We start from the raw sequence: 27,684 nt of genomic DNA on the forward strand, positions 1-27,684 counted from the left end.
GATGCAGAATTGAATTTGAAGGAAGATATTTTGTGTACCAAGATCGAAACAGTAAAATAATTTGGTCTGTGTAATGAATGTGTACTAGAATGTATTAAAACAAATAGAAATCATCTTAAATAAAACTGCTGTGAAATAAGTAACGTCTGTAAACGAGATACAGAATATGACTGCTGTGCTTCAGAATAGTACAAAAAATAGTTTTGATATTGCTAATCTTTAGCAGCATCCCCTTTCTTTTTGCATTATTATGGAAGCCTACGTCTGCTGTTGCATCTAAACACCCATCACAAAACTTGGTAATAAGCAGTCAGCATTCATTGAAATAATAACACTACATTTTTTCCAGTTTTTTTGTCTAGCCTGTAATCTAGAATCTACATACCTTACATCTAGTGCGTTGTTGATTTAGCTTTTTTGTTATTCTAATCCATAGATGTTGTTCTGATGTTGTTCTCCCTTTGTTGTTTGTTTGTTCTCTAAAAAGTCGCCTGTGAGACTGGAAGTAGTTAAAAATAGTAGTTAAGTGCCCAAATGGAACACTATCAGATAATACAGACGAGTTTGCTGTTACCTAGAGAGCTTGAGGAGAGCCTCAGAAACATGGTGACTTACTTCTGCTGCTGCAGTGTTGCATAAGGGCCAGTAACCTGTACGGTTTTGTTATTAAATTGGGAATTTAATATTGGCTGTAGTTGATTTGAGAATTGAGGGAATTAAATAGCTTGCTCTGGTTGTATACAGTAGAGAGAAACAAAGCAGAACCACCTTGAAAAAATGTTGCTTTACTCCTAATGACAAATTTCAAGGGTTTAGAAAGAGAGAAGGGTTTATATATTGCTTTTTATTGGAGTATAGTCTGCTGTGCTTAATCCTCCTAAAAGACCTTTCTGTGTAGGATGAAACTGGGAATGCTGTTTCCTACATTAAACTGAGTTTGTGTCCCTTCTGCCTGGAGCTTCAATCCAAGAAATATCTGAAAACCAGCTTCCTTACAGGTACAAGAAACCTCTGTCAGAGGAAGGGAGAGCTGCTGGAATTGGGCCATGTGGAAAATGCATGCAATATAGATTTGGTGCTGTTCTCTTGATATGCTCTTATCTGCACAAAAGAGTGAATGTTTCATAAGGTGGGAAGTAGAGGAGGGAGAACCTTGGTGTGTTAATAACACTGCTGTGACTGAACAGCACTGCCTCCCCCAAGGGCTGGAGAGTCTTAGTGAGATGGATGGAACAGTGTTAGATAAGGAAGGGGACAAAAGATGTCATTCCTAAAAAAGACTGAAAAGGAACAGCTGAATGGCAGATGAGCCACCCTTGTTATTCCAAAACCCAGATTAGAACATTGCAGTGCTGCCAAACATTACTGACAGTTTCCAGGAATCAAACCACGAGCAAACTTTGTGTCCTTTACTCACAGCCAGAAGGAGTATATCTCATTGCTATCATTACCATTAACTCCATGAACTGAAATAGCAGCGTTGTGGAACCAGATATTTCAGTCATTGGATGACTAATATGGAAAAAGTGCAATTCCACATAGTGGAACTGATGTTTTCATTTATACATAGAAAAGTAGAGCAAATATGCATTTATATCACTGCATTAAAACAATACAAAAAATGTTACCAGTGGAGAACAGTGTCTCAGTAAAGACTGAAGATCTTGATTGATGCCTTTGAGTACACAGGTGGAAAGTATTCAATTGATACAAACAAATACACTGGTACAGGTTTTTTGGAGTAGGACAGTTGGATGACAGGTCATTAGTCCAACTGTCTGACCACCTAAGGACTAACAAAAAGTTAAAGCGTATTAATGAGAGAACATTGTCCCAGTGTCCCTTGAGCACTGACACGTACAGGACATCAACCACCTCTCTGAGAAGCCTGTTTCAGTATCTGACCTCATGGCACAGATTTTTTCCCAGTGCTCAGTTTGACCCTCCCTGGCTCACTGATGTGCCATTCCCATCCTGCCATAAGTGACCAGGAGCAGAGCCCAGCAGCTCCCTTTGCTCCCCTTCCTCACGGAACTGCAGAGAGCAATGAGGTCACCTCTGGGCCTCTTCTTCTCCTGACTGCACAGCCCAAGTATCCGTAGTCTTTCCTCACAGGACATGCCTTCCAGCCATGTTAAAAGCTTTGGTGCCTCCTCTGGATGCTTTCAAGTACCTTAACACCTTTTTTTAATATTGTGGAGCTCAGAACTGCACACAGTATCCAAGGTGAGACTGCACCACCACTGAATACAGTGTGGTAACCACCTCTTTTGACCAGCTGTCTGTGCTGTGTTTAATTAACCCCAAAATGCAGTTTGCTCCTTGGCTGTTAGACATGCTGCTGGCTCATGCTGACCCTGCTGCTACCTGCACTCTCAGGTCACTTTGACCTCTACCATTTAGCCAGTTCATCACTCAGCATAGCGTGAACCTATTCATCTCACAGTCGGACGAATTCTCCAGGAAGATTACATCCACTGCCTTCTGTTCATCCACCACGTGGATGATCTTATTCTATGGCAGGCATGTCCAACCTGCAGGCTGGATTCGGCCCAGAACAGCCCGTACTGCAGCTCTCTCCTTGCTTTGTGCCATCATGATGGTGGCTTTTCCCCCTTAAGCAGTCTGGCCCAGCCCCAAGCATGTACCCATAGGTCAGCAACAACCCAACATCAGTGTGTGATTGCATTGTCTGGGCTGAAACCAGTACATGGGGAGGGTGCAGTGCTAACTCTCAAGTGATGGCAAAAAATTATTTGCATGTTGATAACATTGGCTAAATGCAGTGCTCTGAACAGTGAATATGCAGCCTTGTTTTCTTTTCTGATACTGAAATTTGAGAATAGGTTTCAAGATTACAGAAAAAAATCAACTTTTTGCTATATTTGCAACTCCATTATCAGTCAGCATAAATACATTGCAGGCAGATTTTCAAGTGAAATGGGTAGAGTTACAATCAGATATTCAACTCAGAAATTTCATCATGTCTCTTTAACAGATTTCTATAAAACTGTCTCGCCAGAGAAGAATGTCCCTCACTTCACAAGCATACCTTATTCATCTTGCCACTTTTTGGCAGTACGTACACTTGTGAGCAAATAATTTTCAAGGATGAAGCACAGGAAGAATAAAATGTCATCAGAAATCTCTGATGAACAACTTGAGAACTCACTAAGAAGGGCAGCCACTTCCATCAAATGAGAATGGTGCATTCATTAGTTTCGCAGAAACAAAACAACCTCAAATTTCCCACTGTTTTTGTGTTTTTGTTGCTGTCATTTTAAAAATGGTTTAATAAAGAATATGTTTTTAAATGAGATGTTACCTATAAACATTAATGATATTATGTATTTTACATGTGGCCCCAAACAATTCTTAAGATGACCCAGGTGAGCCAAAATGTTACACACTCATGTCCTAGGAGGAGGTCAGATTGCTAAGGCAGGACTTTCCCTTAACGAGCCCACATTGATTATACCTGATGATGGCTTTGTTCTTTAAATATCTTTCAGTAACCCCCAGGACAATCTTCTCCATAGCTTTCCCAGGGGCTGATGTTAGAGTAACAGGTCTGTCGTTTTCTGCGTCTTCTCTTCTTTCCTTTTTGTAGATGTGTTTAATGCTGGCTAGCTTCCAGTCAGCAGGGACCTCCCCAGATTCCCAGAACATTTGGTAAATTGTTGAGGGGAGTCCAACTGTAACATCCATTAACTTCATTAGTACTGTATTTTTTAATTGTCTTCTGTTCTTTATATTCCGAAAGTAGTAAAATGGTAACACTACACATGGGAAACCAGAGCACCTAAGATGAGAGAGAAAAAAAGTAAATGGCTCTGTTTAAGGTGTTGGACTTTGCTTTTCGTCCAACTTAATGGTTATAGTGCTGGTATAGTGCTATTTCTGTTGGATTTGCATGGATGTGATGATGTCTGTAGACTCAGAGCAAACCTGATGTTAATTTTCCTTGCTATCCAGAAAGTAATATTAGATCATCATTTGCTGATTTACTTTGATGTTGTATGTCTGGAACAGAGAATAAGTTGTTCCATGTTTTGACCTGCTATCAATTCAAAAATTAGAGTCCCAGAATAACTTGTGCCTTAGCTTCCAATGTGTTCTGAAAGCAATTAAACATTTTGTGAAATCGTGTGATACATCTTTTCTGGCTACCTGTAATTTTTTAGTAAAGAGCATGGTACAGTGCATTGCTGAGACATGGATGTTGAGTCAACACTTCTGCATCACTTTCTGTTTGCATCCTACTGCAAGGCAAATTATGTGCAACAGTGTACAAGGTAGTCCTAAACAAAATAATCGTTATCTAACTATTACTGTTATAGCAATTAAATGTTAACTTGTACATCCTTGATCGTTAGTAATATCACTGAGTGATACCAGGCAGCTCATAGCTAGTGAAAATTCTGGTGATTTAGTTATCATTAATTTTTCACTGTTTATTAAGCAGTGCAGCCCATATTCTTCAGAACGTTGAAGGCTCAAACTCAGAAGAAAACACCCTGCACTGGCATTCATCCGTTTTGGTCACTTAGAAAATTTGAACTTCTATTAAGCTACTGGCACTGAAAGCAGTTTTGAATGGAATTTCAAGAGTGTGTGTGTTTATGTATGTATTTAATTTTCTTGAGCTTACTTAGGGACCCTAGATATCTTTGTTTATGAAATAATAATGGGAGGGAGAGAGGGAACAAGCAAGGGAAATGGGTTTGGTAGTTAGAATTCTGCAATACTGCAGGTAAATTTCTGGGTTTATGAAATATTTTGGAGATGAATTGATGGATGAGTTTGCTACTAAGCCTAAAACAGTGTTTGTAGCTGCAGAATTCCTCTGATGTTAACTTCATTATCTCTTATAAGAATACAGGAGAATAAAGATTATGTGCTTCAGAATTGAGAGGATTAGCCAGAAGCCATAGGTGAATTGGAGTCCTCTATTTTTGTTGTGTTCACCAATAATTTTATTTGATGTTCCAAGACATTTCACTTCCCCATTTTGGAGACTCTTATTTAAAATTGTCTGGTTTTTGTTGTTGTAGTAAATTGCGTTTATTAGGAGGAATTTTTTCAGCCAGAGGTGGTGAGGCACTGGCACAGGTTGCCCAAGGAGGCTGTGGATGCCCCATCCCTGCAGGCATTCAAGGCCAGGCTGGATGTGGCTCTGGGCAGCCTGGGCTGCTGGTTGGTGACCTGCACACAGCAGGGGTTGGAACTGGGTGAGCATTGTGCTCCTTTGCAACCCAGGCCATTCTGTGATTCTAAGTTTAAAATTGATTGATTAAAGTTAAAACTCAGCTCAGCAGCTCAACATCACTTCATGCTGGTGTTTGAGGAAGGATCAGTCATGAAGTACAGTGTTTCTGTAGTGGTCCCTTCAACAGATTAGTCTCACAAAACTTTCCAAGCAATTATTTTGAAATAGATAAATTTATGGAATAGTGTTTTGCTTCTTCACCAGAAATAGAGTATTTTACCTGTAGCACACTAGAATCATTTCTGGTGAAATATGTAATGCATTTGAAATGTTGTGATTCTACGGAAGATAATGCAGAAGGGAGATCTGCTGTCTATTGGCACACTGATGCGTCCCAATGAGCTGTTAGGAGGCGGTCCACGGCCACATCCTCTCAACTGCCTCCTCCACTGCTGCTAATCAGTGACTGGAGTTTGCTTTTTCGCTTGTGGTGATCTTTACGGTTTTGTTGCCTTTCAGAGTTAATCACATCATTAGTAAAAAGCAGCTGCTGTGTGATGGAGAGGGTAAGGGCAAATAGGCTCTGGCTTTCAGGTGATACTTAGAGAGCACTCGTCTGACTGCATAGAGCTGCACCACCTTCACAGTGCACTGTCTGTGAACCTGGCAGCAGGGCCAGCCGAAATGTTGGAAACCAGAGTTACGTACATTTTTTGGCTGTTGGAAGGAATTATATGGGGAGGAACAGAGATGAACTTTTGTATGAGTATGTTCAAAGTATATTAATTGTGGATTTTTTTTCTTTTTTTTTTTTTAATTCCAATTATGGTGAAAGATGGCTTTCTGAAATGTCAGCACATAGTATCTTGCAGAAACCCAGTTGGTGTAGCACATTTGGAATAAATTCATCTGATTTGTGTCATTTATTTGAATGTTTTATAGATACTATTGCTTAGTGGCAAGTCTCTGTAGCTAGCACAAACACAGAAAAGCCTTTTTTCATACATGGACTTTTTAAATATATTAAATCAAAATCTGATTTTCTGATTTCTGGAGACTCAGTCTATGGTGGAAATCTCAGTTTACAGTGATGCATATCTAGAGGGAAAGTTCTGTGCATATCAGGACACAGTATTTGTTTTTATACAGGTTGAACACATTAATCATAGCTATGATTAAAGTAACAGGTTTGTCATACTTATAACAAATATGACTTTTTTCCTTCATTTCTACCTCAGTTCAGTGTGTAAGCCTGTGGATTTCGCATTAAAATCAGCATTCCAGCTTTTGCTGGATGAAAATTGTAGTGTTTTAGATTTTTAGATTGTGGGTTAGTTTGAAAGATTTGACTGCTCTTCATATTTTTAAAGCTAATTCCCTTCCTGTCCTATCTTTTGGAAAGCATCCTAAAACGTTATTTATACAAAACAGGGTTCCGTTTCATTTCTTTTTGGAGGCTTTCTGGAATCTTTTCTTAATCTCATAGTCTCCAAGGAATCTGCTGAAATATTTTGTTTTGTGAAAACAGGGATAGATGACTCAGCTGAAAATCAAATTCCTGTATTGCCTTAGGGTTTGAGGCGTAAGCTTTTTTCTTCCTCCTGTCACAGAGCACATTTTCTAGTTGAAGTTTGATAGTGATCAGGAAGTTTAATTCTTTTTTTAAGTTACTGTTGTCAGTTTTTTGATTCACTGTGTTAATAGCCTACGTCCTCTTCATTGTGCTCAGCGTGACGCTACCAGCATCAGTCCTCTAATATTTCTACTAGTTCCATCTACCCAATTCTTCTTGGATCATTTTCACCCATTGAGCAACAACTATGAAAATCATGATCCTGGTTCACGTCTTCAGTCTTGTCTGCCTTTTCTGAGGGCTGTTTCCTTCCTAAATCATCTCTTACTGTTATCTTGCTGTTCCAACTTCTGCCAGTGCAACTTGTATTTGTCATGCTCGGCTATCTTGTTATTGTCTCCAGCTTGTCAATGGATTATTTCTTAACATTTTTAGGGTTGAGAAGGGGCACCCAACAAGCAGCTGAGTGCATTTCACTGATCTTCTCTAAGCACATCACTGAAATACCTAGCCATCATATTTGTCTGAACATTCTCTGGTTTTATGGCCATCTTTCATTCTAACTTGTGCATTTTGTATATTTATATATCATTACTTTCTTCTTTACACTTAAATCATCTTGCCTTGTTGGTAGGATTGGATGAGTTTATACAGTAGACCAGTAAACTGGTACAGAGCTATGGTCCGTGCTAGGGAACCTCTCTCTCAAACTGCACTTGAAAGTAAAACAGAAAACTCATTCAAATCTGTGTCCATTTGCGGTTTCAGGGATGTGGTTGTGGGGCTAATCTTTTAGAATGAGATGCACCTACTTGTGCTTCAGCTCTGAAGCAGTATTCATGAGAGCACTGGGCAGAAGTGTGAAGTGGTTCCCCTCACAGCAATTATATTGCAAGTATGCGTCTTCCCTGTGCTTCTTTATCCCTTTACACCAAAGCATGTATTCACTTTATTATTCTTTAAATAAGCGAGAAGAGTATTTATTTAGCCCTTCCTGTGTGATGTAGATTTGAATTGTTTAACAAATACATTAGTTTATGTTCTTAGTAGTTTTTTTAATGCCCTACATAATATTTTATATTTAACTTAGACGTTCCGGTTTTCTTCAAGAATCTTAATTCATTTCTAAGTACTCCAGGAGTTTTATAGTTGTACTACACACCAGTTTACATGTGGAAGGTTTGCTAGCTTCCAATGACCCTTAGCTGCCATCTGGTACAAATTCAAAGTGCTTCTGTCATCTGCTGCTAATTGCTGTCACCTGCATGTTGCAGTCACTCTGAGCAACTTGGATTGCAGTAAAGCAAGATGCAAATTGCTTTGTATAGCTGCAGTCCATCAATAATACACATCATTTCTTTATTAATATTAATTTAATAATAAAATAAGTACATACAGCATGAAATGACGTGAATTAATATAAATGGCATTTTCATGTTTATTTTAATGATTGTTTCTGGCTTTTTAGCCTGACATTAAAAAAGAATGTGTGAGGATTATGAATGTATTTATTATTTCAGTGTTCTTTAACCCATTTATTCTGGTAAGATTGTTCCAACTGAATCTTGCAGAAGAGTTCTTTAATCCTTTTTGTATGCTGATAAGCTTTTGTCAGGGTGCTAGCCTACAGCACCGTATTATATTAATGTATTTTACTTGTAATTTAGAGAACAAGAAGAATATCCTGTTCTGAAGGCTAAACTGTCCCCTGTGGCACTTGCACAGCTGATAATCGTGAACTAGAAAGATGTGTATATCAAATAGTTTACAAAATGAAGCCAGCTGTGTTTCCCTACATACTGTGGCTTCCTGACATGCATCATTAAACCTTATTAGCTACTTCCTTTTACAAAGGTTCTTGTAGTCTTGAACATTGCATATTAACGTTTTCTGCCCCTCCAACTGGAAATTATTTGCTTTATTGTAGAGTGTCAACTTGCTCTAGTTTCTGATGCATTCTAATTGGTACTTTAGAGTATAATCATAGTGAAACACCACTCCATGCATTTCTTTATTTGGAAATTAATACAGACCTTTTCACTTTATCTGTCAATCTGGGCACCTTTTCACACAATTCCCAACTATTGGGATGGTTTGCAAACCACTAAGAAACAAAATGTTTCATGGCATGTCTTCAAGATAGAAATACAAGATGTTGGAGTTCACTTTTGCTGTAAGATTTTTTGTTATTGTTGTCCTAATAGTTACAAAGCTGTTTCAACTGATAAATATTGCAATGTTAAAAATCTCAAAAAATGTCATGATATAAAGTTCATTTGCTGCAGATGAGGTTCTGTTAAAAGAACACGACCACACACGTAGGTGCATACACAGGCACGTGCACGTACACCTATTAATCACACATCTGAAAGTAAATTTCAGCTTTCAAGCCTACACAAAGAAGAATTTTAAAAATATCTCTGTAGGAAAAAGCAGATTTTTAATTAAGTGCAAATTCAAATATTTAAATATATATGCATCTCTGCATAGTTACGAATTCTACAAGAATTCATTCTGGTATTAATGAATAAGACTTTGGGCAATATCATTCTGGAACCTTATCTGTTTGCTTAATCCCAGCAAGAATCATTTCAAGACAATACATTGCACACAATTAGCTCTAAACACTTTTTTTTTTTTTTTTTTTTTTAACTTTGGACCAGGAGGTACAGATAGCTAGAAAACTATGAATTATGTTGTTTTTTGGGGATTTTTTGAGAGAGAAAAGCTAACAACCATCTTAAACAGATGTTTTTTTGTTAACGTTCCTCTACGACAGATTTTGATATTCATTGCAGAAGGCTGTTTTTATTCAAAAATATATAGCTTAATTTTATTACGCAGATAACTTCTAGATTTTTTGTCATAACTTATTACATAGTTGAGTTTGAACATCTGTTCTTTTACATCATAATAACAAGAAGAACATAATATCTGATCTAGAAGACATCGTGGAGAAAAGTTATTTCCCCTATGCCTTAGATATTTGTGGGCATTTACTGTGAACCTATTTGGGTGTTTCATCTCCGAATTATGGAATCATTAAGGTTGGAAAAGACCTCTAAGGTCATTTAATCCAACCATCCATCTACCACCAATATTGCGACTCGAAAAAGGCTTTTTCTCTCTGTTGTGATTTTCCCCGTATTCTGCAATGCAGTTAATCTTGAAGAAAACTCCTGCTTATTTTTCATCACATTGAGCAGCTTTCAAGCTGCACTTTATCAGCATGATCTACTCTGAATGTAGAAGAGGTGAAAAATTAAGGAGTATCAAGAAGTGTGAAAGGGAGATGGATCAGTGAAACCACACCCTACCATCCCTATGAGAAATAGTGGGGTATCCCCTTGTGTTCTTGACATCAGGCAGAAGAAGGGGACCTAAGAGACAGAAAAGAATGGAAACAGGTCCCTGCTTGAGGTAGCAGGTGAATCTTCCCAGCCTATCTTGCCATCCCAGGTGTACTTCCATTTTGTATTGAGGCTCTGGAACTTGAAGGACAGGCAAATGAGGTTGATGAAAGTCCATCCAGGGGGTTGTCTATAGTGAGTCAATCAACCCCAGCACTTAAGCATGTCTCTGCTAAGAGCAAAAGAAGGTTAACTGTCGTAGGCAGCTCCCTTCTGATGGGAGCAGAGAGCTTGATATGATGGCTGGACCCTTCCCACAGGGAAGTCTGCTGCATTCCTGGGCCCGTGTGAGTGATGTTACCGGGAAGCTCGAGTGTGGCTCAAGTTATTACCCACTTCTGGTTGATCAGGTCTGCAATGACGAAGCTGTGGAAAGAACTTCAAGGATTATCACAAGAGGCAAGGATTATCACCTCAGGGCACCTGGATGGTTAGTTGAAGGAGCAAGAATACAGGCGGCGTTCTCCTCGATCCCTGCAGGAGCAGGGAAAAGTACTGAGAGTAACAGGAATACCCACCTGGTCAACACGTGGCTAAGAGGCTGGTGCCATCGGAGGAATTTTGTGGGATTTTTTTTACCCACAGGATGGCTAATACAGCACCAGGCCTGCTGGTGATGGATGAGATCCACTTCTTTCAAAGGGTGGAAAAGCATTCTAGCCCAGGGGTTGGCAGGGCTCATTGGGAGACCTTTAAACTAGGTTTAAAGGGGGAAGGAAATGAAACCAGGCTCAGTAGAGATGAAGTTGGGGCAGTGTGCAAGGGCTGAGTGTAAGATAATAGCCTATGTAAAGTGCATCTACACTACACCAACACATGCAGCATGGGCAAAAGGCAGGAAGAAATAGAAGCCATTGAACAGCAGGAAAACTGTGACAAAGTTGCAATCACCAAAACATTATTCTAGTGACTGGAGTGCTGCAAATGGATAGCTATAACCTCTTCAGAAGAAAAGGACAAGGAAGGAGAGATTGTGGGAGGTGGCTCTGTATGTTAGGGAGAGTTTGAATTTTGCACAGCTCAATGCTGGAGATGATAAGGTTAAGTCCTTATGGGTAAGGATCAAGGGGAAGTCCAAAAAGACTGATGTCCTGGTAGAAATCTGTTTACAGACCACCCATCCAGGATGCAGAGGCAAGTGAAGCATTCTACAAGCAGCATACAGACATGGCACAATTGCTTGCTCTTGTCCGCATGGGGGACGACAGCATGCCAGATTTTGTTGGAAATGCAGTACAGCAGAGAAGAAACAGTCTAGGAAATTCCTGGGGTGTGTGAAAATAATTTCCTGACACAGATGGTAATAGAGCCAACCATGGGTTGTGCCCCACTAGACTTGCTGTGTACAAACAGAGAAGTACTGGTAGGAAACATGGTGGCTGGAAGCTGTCTTGGGTATAGCAGCCAGAAAGTGATTGAATTCCTGATTCTTTGTGACACTGGGTGGGAGATCAGCAAAACCTACATTGGTAGAGGTTGGTAGACTTCTGGAGGTCAGACTTTAGACTGTTTAGAATATTGGCTGGGAGTGTCCCTTGGAAGATAGTTGTGACGGGCAGAGGGGTCCAAGAAGGCTGAACATTGCTCAAAAAAGGAAATCCTAAAGGCACAGGAGAACTTTTGCTTGGTGAAAAAAGAGAGTTTGCTAGATCCAAAAGAAGGGAACAGGCACCTCGGGAAGAGTATGAGGATACTGCTATGATATGCAGAAAGAAGATTGCAAAGGTGAAAGCCTAGTGAGAACTTAATCTGGCCATAAAGGATGACCAAGCAAACTGTTTTACAAGTACAGTATTAACAAAAGGAGGGCCAAGGAGAACCTCCATCCTTTATTAGATGTCGTGGGGAACACTATGATCAAGGATGAGGAAGAGGCTGAGGTACTCAAAGGCTTCTTAGCTTTTGTCTTTCGTAGTCAGATCTGTGATCCTCGGGGTACCCAGCTCCTTAATTCCCGTAATTTCTTAGTAGTCCTGGTCAACTGGGCTGGTCTCAAATGGCTGGAGACTTGCCAATGTGCCACCTATCTACAAGAAGGATCACAAGGGGGATCTGGGGAATTACAGGCCTATCAGCCTAACCTTGGTACCAGGGGAGGTTATGGAGCAGATCATTTTTGAGTGTGGTCACAGCCCGTACAGGACAACAAGGGGATCAGGCCCAGCCAGCGTGGGTTCATGAAAGGCAGGTTCTGCTTGGAGGTGGGAATTCTCCAGGGGTGCTGGTCGACAGCTGGCTGAACATGGGCCAGCAGTGTGCCAAGCTGTGTCAAAGGCCAACAGCTTCCTGCTTTGTGTCAGAAGTAGTGGAGCCAGCAGCGCTAGGAAGGTGATCGTTCCTCAGTGCTCAGCACTGGTGAGGTTGCACATTGAGTACTGTGTTCAGTTTTGGGCCTCTCACTACAAGAAAGACATAAAGGCCCAGGAGCATGTCCAGAGAAGGGCAACAAAGCTGGTGAGGGGTCTGGAGCACAAGTCTTATGGGGAGTGGAGGAAGGAGCTGACATTGTTTAGTTTGGAGAAGTGGAAGCATAGGGGAGACCCTGTTGCACTCTGCAGCTACCTTTTCTCCCAGTTAGCCATGGACAGGACAAGAGGGAATGACCTCAAGTTGCATCAGGGAGGTTCCAGTTGGATGTTGGATAAATGTCTCCTTGATGGAGGTGTTCAAGAAATGCGTAGCTATGGCACTTGGGAACATGGTTTAGTAGGCATAGTGGTGGTGGATTGATGGTTGGACTAGATGACCTTAGAGGACTTTTCCAACCTTCGTGATTTTATGAGTCTTCCTCTTCACATTTTGACTGCAAATAAAAGCACGCGCAACTTTTTGTTTCAAAGTGAACTTGAGGCATTAAACTTCAAAAATATTTCTTCAGCTTGTATGCAAACAAGATGAGTAAACTCAAGAACAGCAAGAGAGAAAAACTGATGCAGTTAAAATGATCTAAACTGGGATTCTGTTAGCCAATCACAAGGCTTCAGAAATGAACTAACTTACAAGCCACCTTTTCAAAGGCTTCTCTGCATTCTTGAATAGCATCCTTAAAGGCTTTGAGGCACTCCGGGGTGCTTTGTGTTGTTTTTATTTTATTGAAACTTGATTTCCTGTGGGAAACCTAGGAGATTGTGCTTGTGTTCTGTTAACTTTCAGACTTGTGCTGAGAGCTCTGAAGATGGAGTTAAGGTGTACACAGCTGAGAAGGAGTGAGATTCCTCCACCAGGAAAAGAATTGCTGCTTAATACCATTGCAGAATCTTTTCATTCCTTCTTCAGCTTTTCTTTATTCATTTGCATTTTTTGGTGAATCCATCTTCAAAATACTGACATCATTTTAATAATGTGTACTGTCTGTACCGTGTTACTTAGAATCATAAAATGTCATTAATAAAACACAACCTATGTAATTTAAAGGGAAATAAATTTTGAAACGTGCTACTCAGTTTAACCTTGAGTAAGATGGCAGTTAAACACTTTTTCTTCCTTTTATTAAGCCTACTGTTAATTGGGGATAAAATGAATTGTTAGAACTTGTTTCAAGTTTAAGCTTAATGAGTTCTTGGCTCAGTTTCTTTAATGGAGTCCATAATGAACAAATTTCCAAGTGTATTTTGATAACCTTAGTTCTGGCCTTTCTTCCCCTGCTACTGTTTAGAGGTGAACTCTTCAAATAGAACTGTAATAATCTCTACTAATACTATAATATAATTTGTGAGGAGTTGTTATAAATGCCTTATTTTTTAAGAACAGTAAGCCAATGCTGGAAATCTTTTTAGGCATGGTTTTAAGTGTTTGCTTAATTTCAAACATGTTTTTGAAAACAAACAAACAAACAAACAAACCTAGAGGATTCTGATACCATTTATTAAGTGTGCGATTTTCTGTATGGAAAATACTTTTTGACTGATATGCATGGTTTGATGTATGGATATACTAAGACTTCCCAACATTTATGCAAAGTAAAGTTTCTATTTAATCCCCTTTATAATCATTTTTTCTTCAAGGAAGTAGTACCTGTTACTGTGCTTTTAAATTAAAAAAGTGGATGCTGAACAGTTTCATTGTATGAATTATTTTGGTTGTTGAGGTCTGCAGTATCACCAGTTGGCTTAAAATTAATGAAATACTCTAAATTAATGGGTGTCTTGAAAAAAATGTTTGCAGCTGATAGCTTGCAATAGAGTCTAGTATTTGACTAAGACACAATTCCTGTATGAATGTGCCAGTGTATAAGAAGCCATTAACATTTTCAGTTTTTTAGTAGCATCTGTGGATGCCTTCATTCGTTGTTATTGTGCGTGACAAATACATGGTGAGGATGGAGAAGGAATGGTCACACAGCGTTCACAGATGACTGAAGATGGTAACTACATGAAGGAATGCAAAATACTAAACTTTTTGCTTAGAAGAAATGCTGTGTTTCCATTTGACCCGCGTTGTTAGAATACATCTCGGTATTATTAAGCATTTCAGGGGGTAAATAGTGTTGGACTGGTAAGATTGTAGAGAAATACAGGTCACCCCGTTAAGGTACAGCTGGTACTGCACTGCACCACCTGAGCTGCTTAAACCAGGTGCTACTGCCAGTCTTGAGCCCCCTCTGCTGACCAAACTGCACATGGCATTTCTTTAACTTCAGCGCGTTTCCCTTTCTAGACTTGAGTAAATCAGAGTAAAATACTGAAATAAGGAAAGTGCAGCAGTTTAGCTTCATTGTTACATGTATAGATTAATTTTAAAGAGTGATAGGAGTTGAAGGACATTTAGAGATGGTGGGACAGTGCTAAATGTAGACCAACCATATAAGTGTTGATGAGGACTGAGTGGGATATTTTATAGTCCAGTGAATATTAAGAATGAGTCGCCTTCAGTTTCTCATTCTAGTCTGCTGAAAATAACGTTGTACTACAGGTACCATGTGTCATTAGTGAGTCAGAACACATTTGAAAGAGAAAGCACAGCTGAGCATGTTGTGAAGCTGTGCCGGTACTTGCCCAAACGAGCACAACCCAGCTCACTGTCTATGGGAAGATGTGCGTGTATCTGATTTACAGGTTCTGTAGTACTGCACTGAGCTGCAGACAGCACCACCACAATCTGGAGAGGAATCTGAAGTTTCACTTTCCGTATCCAAACGAGATGCTTCTACTGACAGTGTGCATTTGTGGAAAAGGCAGTGCAGCATAGGTGACTGGAGGAAGCAGAGAGGGAGCAAATGCTGGAGTTCCAGTTTTCTCTTAGCATTATCGATATAGAATTGATACATTGATACAGAATAGAATTGTTTATCTAAAGTAATCAGTTTATTTCAAAAGTAGATATGAGGTTAGGAATAGCTTGCTAAAGTAAGTGAAAGCAAGGCAGAAGGGTGAATTTAAAAATGTTATAAGACTTGTTCTGGAAGCCTGCAGAATTCATATAGTGCAAATAATTTAGTTTGGTTGAAGTGACATTGGGTTGTAGTAGTAGTGGTTGTAGCTAGTATGAGAAATGCATTGTATATATAATGTATATATATATATTATTTTTTTTTCTGCCAAAGGATACAGAAAATGTTGTTGGAATCAAATGAACCATTTCCTGGTTATTGCTTTAGTATAACCACTGGAGTGGACTGAATTGCTAAAGTTTATTTCAGTTCTACTCAGCCAAGTAGAACATTCCCCCTCCTGCCTGGACATCACAGCACCACAATTACTGCTCTGACTCAAAAAGGAATAAACAAGATGTTTTCAGTGCTTCAAAAAGGTGTTTTCAGCTTTGGGCATGTTTGCTGTCATAACCAAACGTGATAAGGAAGTTTGAAGAGCAGCCTAAGAAATAGCATGCGAAAGTGACATTTTTCACTAAATGGTCACTTTATGTGTTTCACTGTTTGCTTTGCTTTTCCTACTTTGTATCTACTGCTTAAAAGAACGAGTGAGTTACTGATATGAAAGTATAACAAACCTTTTTTTTTACATTGATCAAGGCATCCCTGTAGGAAAACACTTGTCATACCATTAGCTGAGTATAAGCAACTAAGGAAAGATGTTTTCTAACCACAAATTCACTTGTACTTGTTATGAATGATAGTTGTGCTAGCCCAGTGTGAGCACTCAGACTGCTGAGCAGCCAAGAGTTCAAATCACAGAAACACCTGTAGAAATAAGGAGTTAGAAGAAACACTGGCTGATTCTACATTTGGTGTACATTTGTAGTGTCAAAAATTAAGGTAAACAGATAGTGATGGGTTTGGTTTTTTTATTCAACCATTAAGCTCCGGTTAGTAATCTGTTATTTCTAGGGATGATAAGAAGAATTTTAACAGATGGGGACAAAAGCCATAGAGCTTCAGATATAAGCAGCTAACTGTGTATATTCATCTATATGCACGTTTTTTAAAAGTGAAAAAGTGTTCTGAATCCGTTTTCTTATCCAGAAAAAAAAATATTTGTAATTAATTGCAATGAATGAAAACATAAATAATTGACAAGTATTCAGTCTGAATAATGTAAAAGTTCAGAGTATTTCTTAAGGAATGCTAAGGAGCATTTAGATGTTCAGAGTGCAAACTGAAACCAAAGTCAGATGTACCATGCAGCTTCATTGTGTTCAGTGTGGTGTTTGTCAGTGCAGAACCAGACAGATACCCAAAATAAATTATGCTTGGGGAGGAGTTTAGGGCAGGGATGCCACAGTTCTCTCTTCATACTTTGCTAGTACTTAAGTTTGGTGCTTTAGTTTGTTAGCTTAAAATAAACCAACAGTGTATCAGCAAGTGTCATGTGCACTTTAGTGCAATCATTTTAATTCAGTTACAGTTTAGACCTTGTGAGAAATCTTTACTGTCAATAATGCATCATTTAATTATTAAAGTTTGCATTTCAGTATTCCAGCATTAAAGAAATGTATCTTCCTAAATTTCTAAGTCGTGTACTTCTGATGATAGAGTTTGTTCTGTTACTGCAATAACTGGTTCAGAACAAAACCATTCCTAGTAGTTAAGCACCTAGGGCAGCCGTAGCAATATTGCTGTGCAAGTTCTATTCAGAAGTCAGAAAGATTTGCTGTTGCTTTCAACTTCTGCTAATTAAGGTGGGTTGTTTTTTAATAGAATGATAATTTCAGCACTGTAGTCCCAAGCACAAAGCTCAGTGTCCTAATAATTTCCTGATTCCAAATGCTGTATTTTAAAAGCTAGTAGCTTTTTTTGCATTTGGTACAAGTAGACACAGCGCCATACTTTGTACTGGTGCTGTTAGCCATTATTTTACTGAGTACTGTCAGCTATTTAAAATTTCCCACATAAATTAAAAAGGAGCTAAATGGGTTTGCAGTTGTTGCCATTAGTAGCATTTTGGATGATACAGGCAATTACTGCGTTCATTATGATCGTGCAGCCCCTTTGCAAAACTGCTGTGGCTGTTTTAGACGTTATGTACAAATCTCCCCTTGGAGATTAAAATTTCCAGCCGTGTTTAATTTTGTTAACACGGTTGTTTCAGACAGCACAAATGTTATGACAAGCGGAAGAAAAATTGGTAGTATGAGAAATAGCAATCAATATGGAAAATTACTCCAGTTTTAACTCATCGGTTCCTTGTGTAGTCATAATTGTTCTGGTCGTGATTATTTTCAATAGGATGATACAGTATGCAGACGGTTTGATAAAACAGTAGAGTTCAGTCATGTTCTTTGTCAGTATGGAGGTGAATTTTAGAGAATACTAATGCATTTCTACTTGAAAAATGGATAATCTGAGAGTTTCATTGGTTAGATTGCAGAATTTGTCTAAGTGGAAACAGAATTAAGTTTATTTCAGTACATTCTAACAACAAGTTTTTGAGGAAAGAAGAATGCATTTATAATAAAGCTTCTTTTGTTTACCACTTTAAGCAGGGGGTTGCAATTGCTTTCACTTGCTATAGTAAATGATAAAAAAAAAGATAAAACTGTATGGGCAGTAGTATGTTCTGTATTAAAAAGGCAGATGTTCTGGGAGAAGAGATTTGTTCCATGAAAAATCATCATCAAGTTTTTATCCTCTTCATACCTCTCCAGAAACACTTTTGTTGATTCCAAACACAAATGTACATGTCTTCATTAATTGAAAAGGTATTAATGCTTTGAGTTAGCTACGTATCAGTGTGCAGTGAACTACACTTGATGTTTCTGTCCCAAAAGTGGCATTCTTTCCAAAGAAGCTCTTTATTCCTTTCTCTTATGGGGTGTGGTTTTTACAGGGAGTGAAGGGGGGGAACGTTACTGGGGTTAGGGGAAAGATAGGCTTTCACTGCTATGATGCAGGGGGGAAAAAAAAGTGTGAGGTAGTGGTTATGCATATTGCAAGACAGTGATTCTTTATTTTATTACAAAAAAAAAGACCAACTCTGGAAGGCCAGATTAAATCATTCCTTTCACTTTTTAATGGGATTTGGATGAATAGAGTAAAATATGCACTTTGCATTCATTGATAGCATCTTTAGGTTGAGGTAATTGAGTCTTTTTTCCCTGACTGAATGAATAATGACTTCATCTGATCCTCAGCGAGGCCTGAAACTTAGGCTGCCTTTGTCAACGCAAAAAGATCTGGGCTTTGAAACATGCTCTACTTCCCTGGCTTAATTTTTCTTCATTTTAATCCAAAAACCTATTTTTCTCAATAATTCAAGCATAAACTATGTAGTAGTTGAAGCAGCGGAAATTGCAAGATATTTGTCCTCGTTGTGCTGCTTTCTAAATGCAGCTGATAAATCAGCCGCTGTGGTCTTCAGCTGCCTGGTTCTCTAGGGAAGGGACCGCCCATGTATAAGCAAGATTGCTGACATTTTTAAGTACTATATTTAAATGGTTTGTTATCTAAGGAAGGGTTATGTTTTACTGGTCTTACTGGCGGGACTTGGAGATAAAAGGGCATCTGGGACGGGGCCTAGGAAGCTCTTGACATAATTTTCCCACATATTTTACTGACTACAAGAACTTCTCAAAAAGTGGGGTATAAATACTTACCTTGCAGTATGCATTATTGAAATGGTGAGAGTCTTAGTTGCATAGTTTGAAATACTTTTTCATGGGAAACAGTGGATGAAATATAGCAACTCAGTGTTTTCACTGCGGTATTTCTACATTAAATATCTTTTTACTCAGGAAAAGTTGAAGTTCTGTTTTGCTGTTTTGGTTCGAAAATGGTTATGCCATTTTTGACTTAGAAAACTTTCAGTTATTCAGAATGTAATCAGAAACAGTTTTGATGAGATGGGTTTGGATTTGCAGACTGGTATGGGAATGTAACTATAAGTTACGGTATGCTCATTGTATGGACAAGACAGTGCTCAGCTGTATTTGTCCATTTACTCTTGATTCTACCATGCAGTAAACAAGCAGTGGCCACCCTACAAACATCAAATGCGCTGCTAGGATTTTTGCTGCATACATGACAGAAGGAAATTGTTTCTGTTCATCTGTTCTTCTTCATCTTCTGTTCTTCCCTTGCTCTGTTCCTCTCCTGGATCAGAGGACAGGGGAAAGCATATGCTGAATATGAAGACATTCAAATGGCCTGACTGAGATGGTTCACACTGATTCTGGAGCCATGGGGCATCTATTAGATGCAAGCATGGGAACAGCAATCAATTCAGTTATCAAAATGTAGTTATTTGTTACAAGTGTGTGGTTTTTTAGCTGGTACAAAAGAAAACCACCTGGTAGTAGCTAGTTGTTTGCACTGCAGAAGAGTCGATGAGAAAAAGCAACAGTCATGACTTACCTGATTTTTACTTCTTCCTTTAGGTTGGCTTGCTGGACTTGGAGTTGAATCAACTGACCAAGGCACTGTTTTTGGCTTTAGTTGCATTATCAGTTGTTATGGTAACCTTGCAAGGATTTGTAGGCCCGTGGTATCGCAACCTTTTCCGGTTCCTCCTCCTGTTTTCCTATATCATCCCCATCAGGTATGTATAAGAATGAAAGAAAAACACAGATGTCTAATTTCACTGAATGTGGCTTTGCTGAAATTTATACTCACTGCTCATTGTGAAGGAAATTGATCTTATCAGGAAGCTGAAGGAGAAGGTGCCAACAAATCTGCTGATTCTTGAGGTATCACTATCCAGAAAACAATACTGTTGTATTCTTTTTGTATAATGTTCATCTTGCTGGAGTAATCAGGATATCTAATCCTTTGCTAGCATAAATGTATTAATAAGGATACAATCTTGGTATATTTGAGAATGTGGTTTTAGGAAACATGCATTTGAATGAAGTGCTTGGTGTATTTTAGAATTTGACTTCTTTACTGCCTCAGCACTGAAAATGTTCAATTTCTCTAATACTGGCTTTATTTTTACTACAGCTATGATTAATTTAGATTGAATGCACTTTTGCAATGGCAAGACTTTTAACAGGTGTAACCAAGTAGAGACTTGCCATGAATTAATTAATTCATTAAGCATGAGTACTGTATATTCAAATTGCAGATAAACTGGAACAGGAAATAATATCCATCTGTGTAATCATGTCCGCTGTGGATAGAATAGTTAGAACACTGACTCTGAAATGATTTTATTTTTTTCTGAGTGGGTATTGCCTTTGCAAAATGGAAATACTGTCTTCTGTAAAAATTCCCAGCGTTTAGATTAAGGTGTCTATTAATTTTAGATGTTCTCTGGAACTTTCAGATACATCAGTCCAGTGACTACCCACAGTTAGCAGCTGTCTCTTAAATTTTATACCTGTTCCCTGGGATTTGTACAAAATATTTAAACTCATGTAGTATAGGAGATAAAAAAAAAAAGAAAAAAAGAATTTTGTTACATTCTGAACCTAAGCTTACCTGAGCTGTCTGACTTTTGCTCACATTTCTTTTTGTATGTGTATGTCTGTGTGAAACAAAATGTCATGTTTGACCAGTTTGATACTCGCTAAGAGTCTTAAGGACTTGTACTTTATGGTACTTTCTGTTTTAAGAGCAGCTGGTTTTGTTGTGACGATGCAGAAAAGTTTCCAGCAAATCTGCAGGAGTTTGTGGACTTTCCATTTCCTTTCAGTTTCCTTTGACCAGTCCAGCTGGCAGCCACACACATAGTGGTGTTCCTCAGGGGTCAGTACTGGGGCTGACTCTATTGTTATTATGTTGACTCATCTTTACTGATGATCTGGGCAAGGGGATTAAGTGCAGCCTGAGTAAGTTTGCCGATGACACCAAGTTGGGAGGAACTGTCCATCTGCCTGAGGGTAGGAAATCCCTACCGAGGGATCTGGACAGGCTGCATTGATGGGCTGAGGCCAATTGTATGAGCTTTAACAAGATCCAGTGCCGAGTCCTGCATTCTGGTTTCAAAAACCCCACGCATTGCAAGAGGCTTGGGACAGAGTGGCTAGAAAGCTGCACAAAGGAAAATGATGTGTGGGTGTTAGCTGACAGCCAGCTGAACACGAGCCAGCAGTGTGCCCAGGTGGCCAAGAAGGCCAATGGCATCCTGGCTTGTATCAGAAATAGTGCAGTCCGCAGCACTAGGGAGGCGATTGTCCCCCTGTGCTGTGCTCTTGTGAGGCCGCATCTCAAGCACTGTGTTCAGTTTTGGGCACCTCACTGAGGCCCTCTGGAGTAAGTCCAGGCAAGGGCAGTGGAGCCGATGGGCATCTGGAGCACAAGACTTAAAGAGGAGAGGCTGAGGGAACTGGGGTTGTTTAGTCTGGAGAAGAGGAGCCTCAGGGAAGACTCTCTATTACTACTTGAGAGGAGGTTGTAGCGAGGCGAGGGTCAGCCTCTTCTCCCAGGTACCTAGCAATAGGACAAAAAGTAATGGCTTCAAATTTTGGCGGGGCTTTTTCAGTTTCAGGTTAGTTATTAGGAAAAATTTATTCTCTGAAAGAGTGGTGAGATATTGGAAGACGTTGCCCATCACTGGGCATAGTCACCATCCCTGGAGGTTGTCAAGAAAAGTGTGGATGTCTCACTGAGTGACGTGGTAGTGATGAATTTAGGGTTGGACTAGATAATCTTAGTGGTCTTTCTTTCTAACTTAATTGATCCTATGATTCTGCGAGTGGCTCCTGGTTTTATTACACATCCATGTTTCAGTGTTGTGATACTTCTCCAAACACTATCATTGCCATAATTCCCTTTCTGTTTGCATTATGATGTTGTTCGGGTTGTGTTGTCGTTGCCACCCTTTGATTATTTAATATTAAGCAAATAATTCATGTGTAGAGGCTAAACGAGCTACACTCAAGTGATGGGTGAGGTGTACTTAAAGACACTCTTCATCGTCAAAGACAGCAAGGAAAAACTGAGCTAAGAGTATAAATAATCACTTGTTTTTCACTGTGCTATTCTGTAATAAATAAAAGTAATAAATTCCATAGTAAATAAAAGTCCAAACTTTTTAAAATTAATAAATGACAGAGATATCTTTGTTACTGGTTGCAACAGCGCTGCATCCAGCAACTCACCTTGAGTACTGCGTCCCAATGTGGAATCCTCAGTGCAGCAGAGATGTGGACATTTCGGAGTGCATCCAGAGGCCACAGAAATGAGCCAAGGGATGGAACACCTCCCCTGTAAGGACAGACTGAGAGAGCTAGGGCTGTTCAGTATGGAAAAGAGAAAGCTCTGGGGAAGCATTATAGTAACCTTTCAATATCTGAAGTGAAGTTATAAGAAAGAAGGGGATGGACTCTTTAGCAGGGTCTGCTGTGACAGGACAAGGAGAAATGGTTTCAAACTAGAGCAGGGGAGATTGAAACTGGACATAAGGAAATGTATTTTTTTTATGATCAGGGTAGTGAGGCACTGGAACAAGTTGCCCAGAGAAGTGGTGGATGCCCCATCCTTGGAGACATTCAAGGTCAGGCTGGACGAGGCTCTGAGTAACCTGATCTACCTGTAGATGTCCCAGTTCATTGCAAGGGATTGCAGGAGTAGATGACCTTTAAAGGTCCCTTCCAACTCAAACAATTCTATGATTCTAAGAGCATACAGTGTAAATTTGACTCTATAGTGGCAAATCATTATGTGCCACTGAAAAAGTAACTTCTTTTTCATTTTGAATTCTTAGGAAAGCAATTTTCGTGTCCTAATGGACTTAGGGAAGGTTCTTATGCAAAAATAATTTCTAGGATAAGCCTAATCCAGTTTTTCAATTGTATGTGGAAGATAATAAGCAATGCAGAAATACCACCGTAGAAGATGAGACAAGTATCCAACAGAGAGTACTTTTTCCCACTTTATGTTTATCTATTCCTATACCAATTTTTCTTCAGCTCAGATTGTGTATATACACAGCTGCTTCTTAGACTGCCAGCAAATTTAACAACTCCAGTCATGATGATGTTCAGATAGTACTACATTTCTTACTTTCCTCTGGGAGAGCTAAGCATGGAAATAACTTATTCTTAGGACTGTGTTTGAAGCGTAAACTCTTGGCAATTAAAATTGCAAGACTAATGAAGCTGGAGCACCAGGTGTTGTGTCCTCTCCTTATTTCTAAAATAGCTGTATCGGGTGAATAATGAACTGTGCTGTACAGGTAAAGGAATTGAACGTGGGAGGGTAGGATTGACTGGGAAAGGCAAAGCATACCTGCATTCATGCATGAGAGCTGTTGATTGAGTTGATTGATGGTTTTAGAGAATTCAGAAAGATTCTGAATATGGAACTTCTTTGATTTTGGTTTTTTTGGTTTGTGGGACAAGGAAAATCCAGCTGTGCAGTAAAAATAAGTTTACATCTCCAGACAAGTTTGGTGCAGATCATCAGAAGGGAATGACTAACTGTTAGCAGAATTTAACTGATCCCTGTACATCCTCTCCTATAATTAATGGAAAGAGGAACATTTCTTTTTTTATCCTCCAGGGATCAGCTGGTTGTCCACGCTGCATTCTGAATATGACTGTAGAGTGGTGGGTGATGGCGCATGTCAGACTTCAGAAATATAAACATAAAAGCAATGTCATGAATAAAATTGGGAAGACAAGGTATGCATTCAGTAGCGTGCAAGGAATTAAGTAAAATGGAGAAAAAGTAGTAAATCAATATGTAGAGCTTAGCCTAGCTCTTCATGGGTTATAAAATGGAACAGTTATGCACAGGATATTTTGAACACCCCGATCTCAAGAAATGTTTTGCCCTTAAGAAAACAGTATATTTACAGTGTATTTTGATGTTTCCTTTGCACCTAGGTTTCTTTTTTTTCTGTATGGAGGGAGCATAGTATAGAGAGGCTCCCTGCAATTTGCTTCCATATAAAGTTTGAATTTCTTAATTTACAGGGAGCAGAGTATAGAAATCAAGTCCTTGACAGGCTGTTCAAAACTGTTACATTCGGCTATTCAGTTTTGGTTTTTTTTCCAGATGTTCTGGAATTTCTTGGAGTGTCCCACATTTCTCAATAAGCTTTTTTTTAATTGGCTCTCGCCAATTGGAGAATCGTTAAGGCAGTTTCTACGTTCCTCGAGTATCACTCAGATGATTTAATTACTTGATTTTAAATAAAATCACTGCTTGAAATACATTCTCCATAAGTTTACAAGATTTGCCAATGCTATCTAGTAAATTTATCACTTAGCAAGCACAGGGGGAAGGTGTATGCTCATGCTGCTATGGAAGATTGTGCAGATATCACTGGCCTCTCGAGACCAGTGATGCCAGTTGCTATTTAGGCATTTGCAGAGTGAATTGCAGATTCACTCTGTTCCACTTAGCAATGCATGCTAGAAAGATAGGGTAATTCCTAAAATGTTTCCAGGCTTTGAATTACGGATTTTTCTTCACTTCTTATGAAGAGAAGGTATCTTTTTTTCCTTACCTTCAAATTACACTTGATAAATTATTACTAAAATCATACAGACTGTATTCAAAATCAGGCAACACACCTGCTTGTGAAAATATAAACTGCACTGTTAAGCTTTGAGAGTTCTGTGATTTGATCTCATTGAAGCAGTGAGATCTCCACTGGCAGAGCAGCCATGTGGATTTCCCTCTGTGTGCCTTGTGCTTGAGGTTGCCACTCTTAAATAGAGCTTTCATCACAGAATAACTATCTTGGTAGGCCAGGCAAGAAATCTTGATAGACCAACTATCTCTTTGGCACAGGATCATGAGAGCTTTCATGCTTCACATAGAATGCATGCTAGAGCAAATGTCTAGCCACTGTTAAAGTATGTTCTTGTTTTTTCTTCTTGAGTTAGAGATTGCCCTTCGTACTTGACAAATTAGCAGATTCTTGTCCCTGACAGGAGTAAATCTTCTGTCATTTCTTTTGTTGACTGTTACATGTCTCAGTATGTAGCCTGGTGACAACGGTTCGTATTTTCTGTCTGAGTTTCGAAGTTGACAAAACATACATGTGACAAATGCAGGTAGCTTGTTGCTGGCTCTGTATTGACTAAGGAAAGGTAAAGCTGTGGCTTGCAATATTGTTATATTATACATTTTCATCAAAAAGAACCTCATAGAGTCCTCTTCCTGTCGTCTGTCTTGATTTTTTTAATGTATTTGTGTCTGAAGTTAGATGTGCTATTCCAGAAGTAATTGGGATACTTTACCAAGTAGAGGCACATTTTCCTGTTGCTGATTTTAGACCTAATAAGAGGTAATTCAAGATGGTATTTACTTCTTTAATGGTCAGTAATATTTTATCAAAAAGGCTTCCTTCTATTGCAACATGCATTTTATTCTGCCGCACAAATTCAAGGAGAGGGATATGGATGTTTGGGATTCAAGGAGAGGGATATGGGTCAAGGGAGGGATAAACTGGATATTTCCACTGTTCTAGTTAAATACATTTCTCTTCATCAGATTTTTATCTCCACTGTTACCTCAGATAATTCACAATCACTCTGTCACTGCAATTGCAAGAGGAGAGATGAAAACTGTAGCTGCAGTTTTGGTTATGCTGTATAACAAACCCCTTTTTTTTATTACTGTTAATATTTTTATTTAGGGAAAAAAAATAATAATAATAAAAAAAAGGTCTGATGTACATTAGCAGGATTTTGTCCTTGAAATACCTTTGGACAATTGTGAGAGTCGTGTTATCGTAAACCTGATATTAAACTTGGGACTCTGCCCTGTACCTTTGGCAGATTGCCCACAAGTTGTTTGCATTGCCACCATTTATCTGTCTTTTCTGTATTTCTGGTATGGTCAACAGAAAGGAATGTGTGCCTGGTCATCGGTCTTCTTCCTGGTGTGGTGGCATGATTGTGGTGAATAAGAGGGAAATGTCAGAACGGGCAAGTGGGCCCATGTGAACCTAATGAGGTTCAATAAGGCCAAGTACGGAGTGCTGCACTTGTGCTGTGCAACCCCAACAGACTGGGGGCAGATCTCCTTGAGAGCAGCCCTGTGCAGAAGGACTTGGGGTCCTGGTGGACGAGAAGCTGGCCGTGAGGCAGCAGTGTGCGCCTGCAGCCCGGAAGGCCGGCTGTGTTCTGGGCTGCATGAAAAAGGGGCGGCCAGCAGGGAGAGGGAGGTGATCGTCCCCCTCTGCTCGGCTCTTGTGAGGCCCCATCTGCAGCGCTGCGTCCAGGCCTGGGGCCCCCAGCACAGGAAGGACGTGGAGCTCTGGGAGCGGGGCCAGAGGAGGCACTGAGATGAGCAGAGGGCTGGAGCAGCTCTGTGTGAGGAAAGGTTGAGGGAACTGGGCTTGTTGAGCTTGGAGAAGAGAAGGCTGTGGGAGACCTCATGGTGGCCTTCCAGTGCTTGGAGGGAGCGTAGAAACAGGAGGGGGAACAGCTGTTTACTAGGGTGGACAGTGATAGGACAAGGGGAATGGTCTTAAATTGAGGCAGGGGAGGTTTAGGTAGGATATTAGGAGGAAGTTTTTCACCCAGAGGTGCTGAGGCACTGGCACAGGTTGCCCAAGGAGGCTGTGGATGCCCCATCCCTGCAGGCATTCAAGGCCAGGCTGGATGTGGCTCTGGGCAGCCTGGGCTGCTGGTTGGTGACCTGCACACAGCAGGGGGTTGGAACTGGGTGAGCATGGAGCTCCTTTGCAACCCAGGCCATTCTGTGATTCTATGAACTGGTTTTGAGTTAGAAAATTTAATTTGGGGCAAGAGCAATGTTATTTGTCTCTGACCAGTGTGAGTGAAGAGTTGGGTATAATGACTTAGGGACCAGGGCAATTAATTCTTGTGCTCCACAGTCATGAAAGTATTAAAAAATCATGCAGGCACAGAACAAATTGAAAAAAAAATACTTCTTGTGATTTTGTACTTCTGTAATTAGCAAAATTTGCTGCAAACTCATATTTCTAGTACAGAGCTACTCAAAGGCTCTTTTTTACTGCTGGCAGTAGCAACTCTGGCACACATGCTGTCACAGGAAGGTAGATTTCGCTGCTTGGGCACTATTCTCATTTTGCAGTTGAGAGCCTCTGTAATTACGTTTTGGCAAGGACAGAGACACTGCTGATTAGTTGCAGTGAGAAAAAGTTGACAAATATATCTGTACTTTCTGAAAGGAAAACAGTCATATTTTACATTTTTACAAGTTTGTTCAGTTT

The 27,684-nt window shown here is 39.6% G+C and overlaps 1 protein-coding gene across 2 annotated transcripts in view; it reads left to right on the forward strand.

The window, feature by feature from the left end:
• ATP9B (ATPase phospholipid transporting 9B (putative)) overlaps positions 1 to 27,684 on the forward strand; it is a gene marked incomplete at both ends in the record, with an annotated part of 154,432 nt that overhangs the window by 86,964 nt on the left and 39,784 nt on the right. For both annotated transcript variants that reach the window (XM_079533223.1, XM_079533224.1), the window contains one exon: positions 19,964 to 20,124. In XM_079533223.1, coding sequence (XP_079389349.1) covers positions 19,964 to 20,124 — 161 coding nt within the window. The remainder of the gene's footprint in view (positions 1 to 19,963; positions 20,125 to 27,684) is intronic.

Source organism: Tetrao urogallus (genome assembly GCF_951394365.1).
Source record: "Tetrao urogallus genome assembly, chromosome: 3".
NCBI lineage: Eukaryota > Metazoa > Chordata > Aves > Galliformes > Phasianidae > Tetrao > Tetrao urogallus.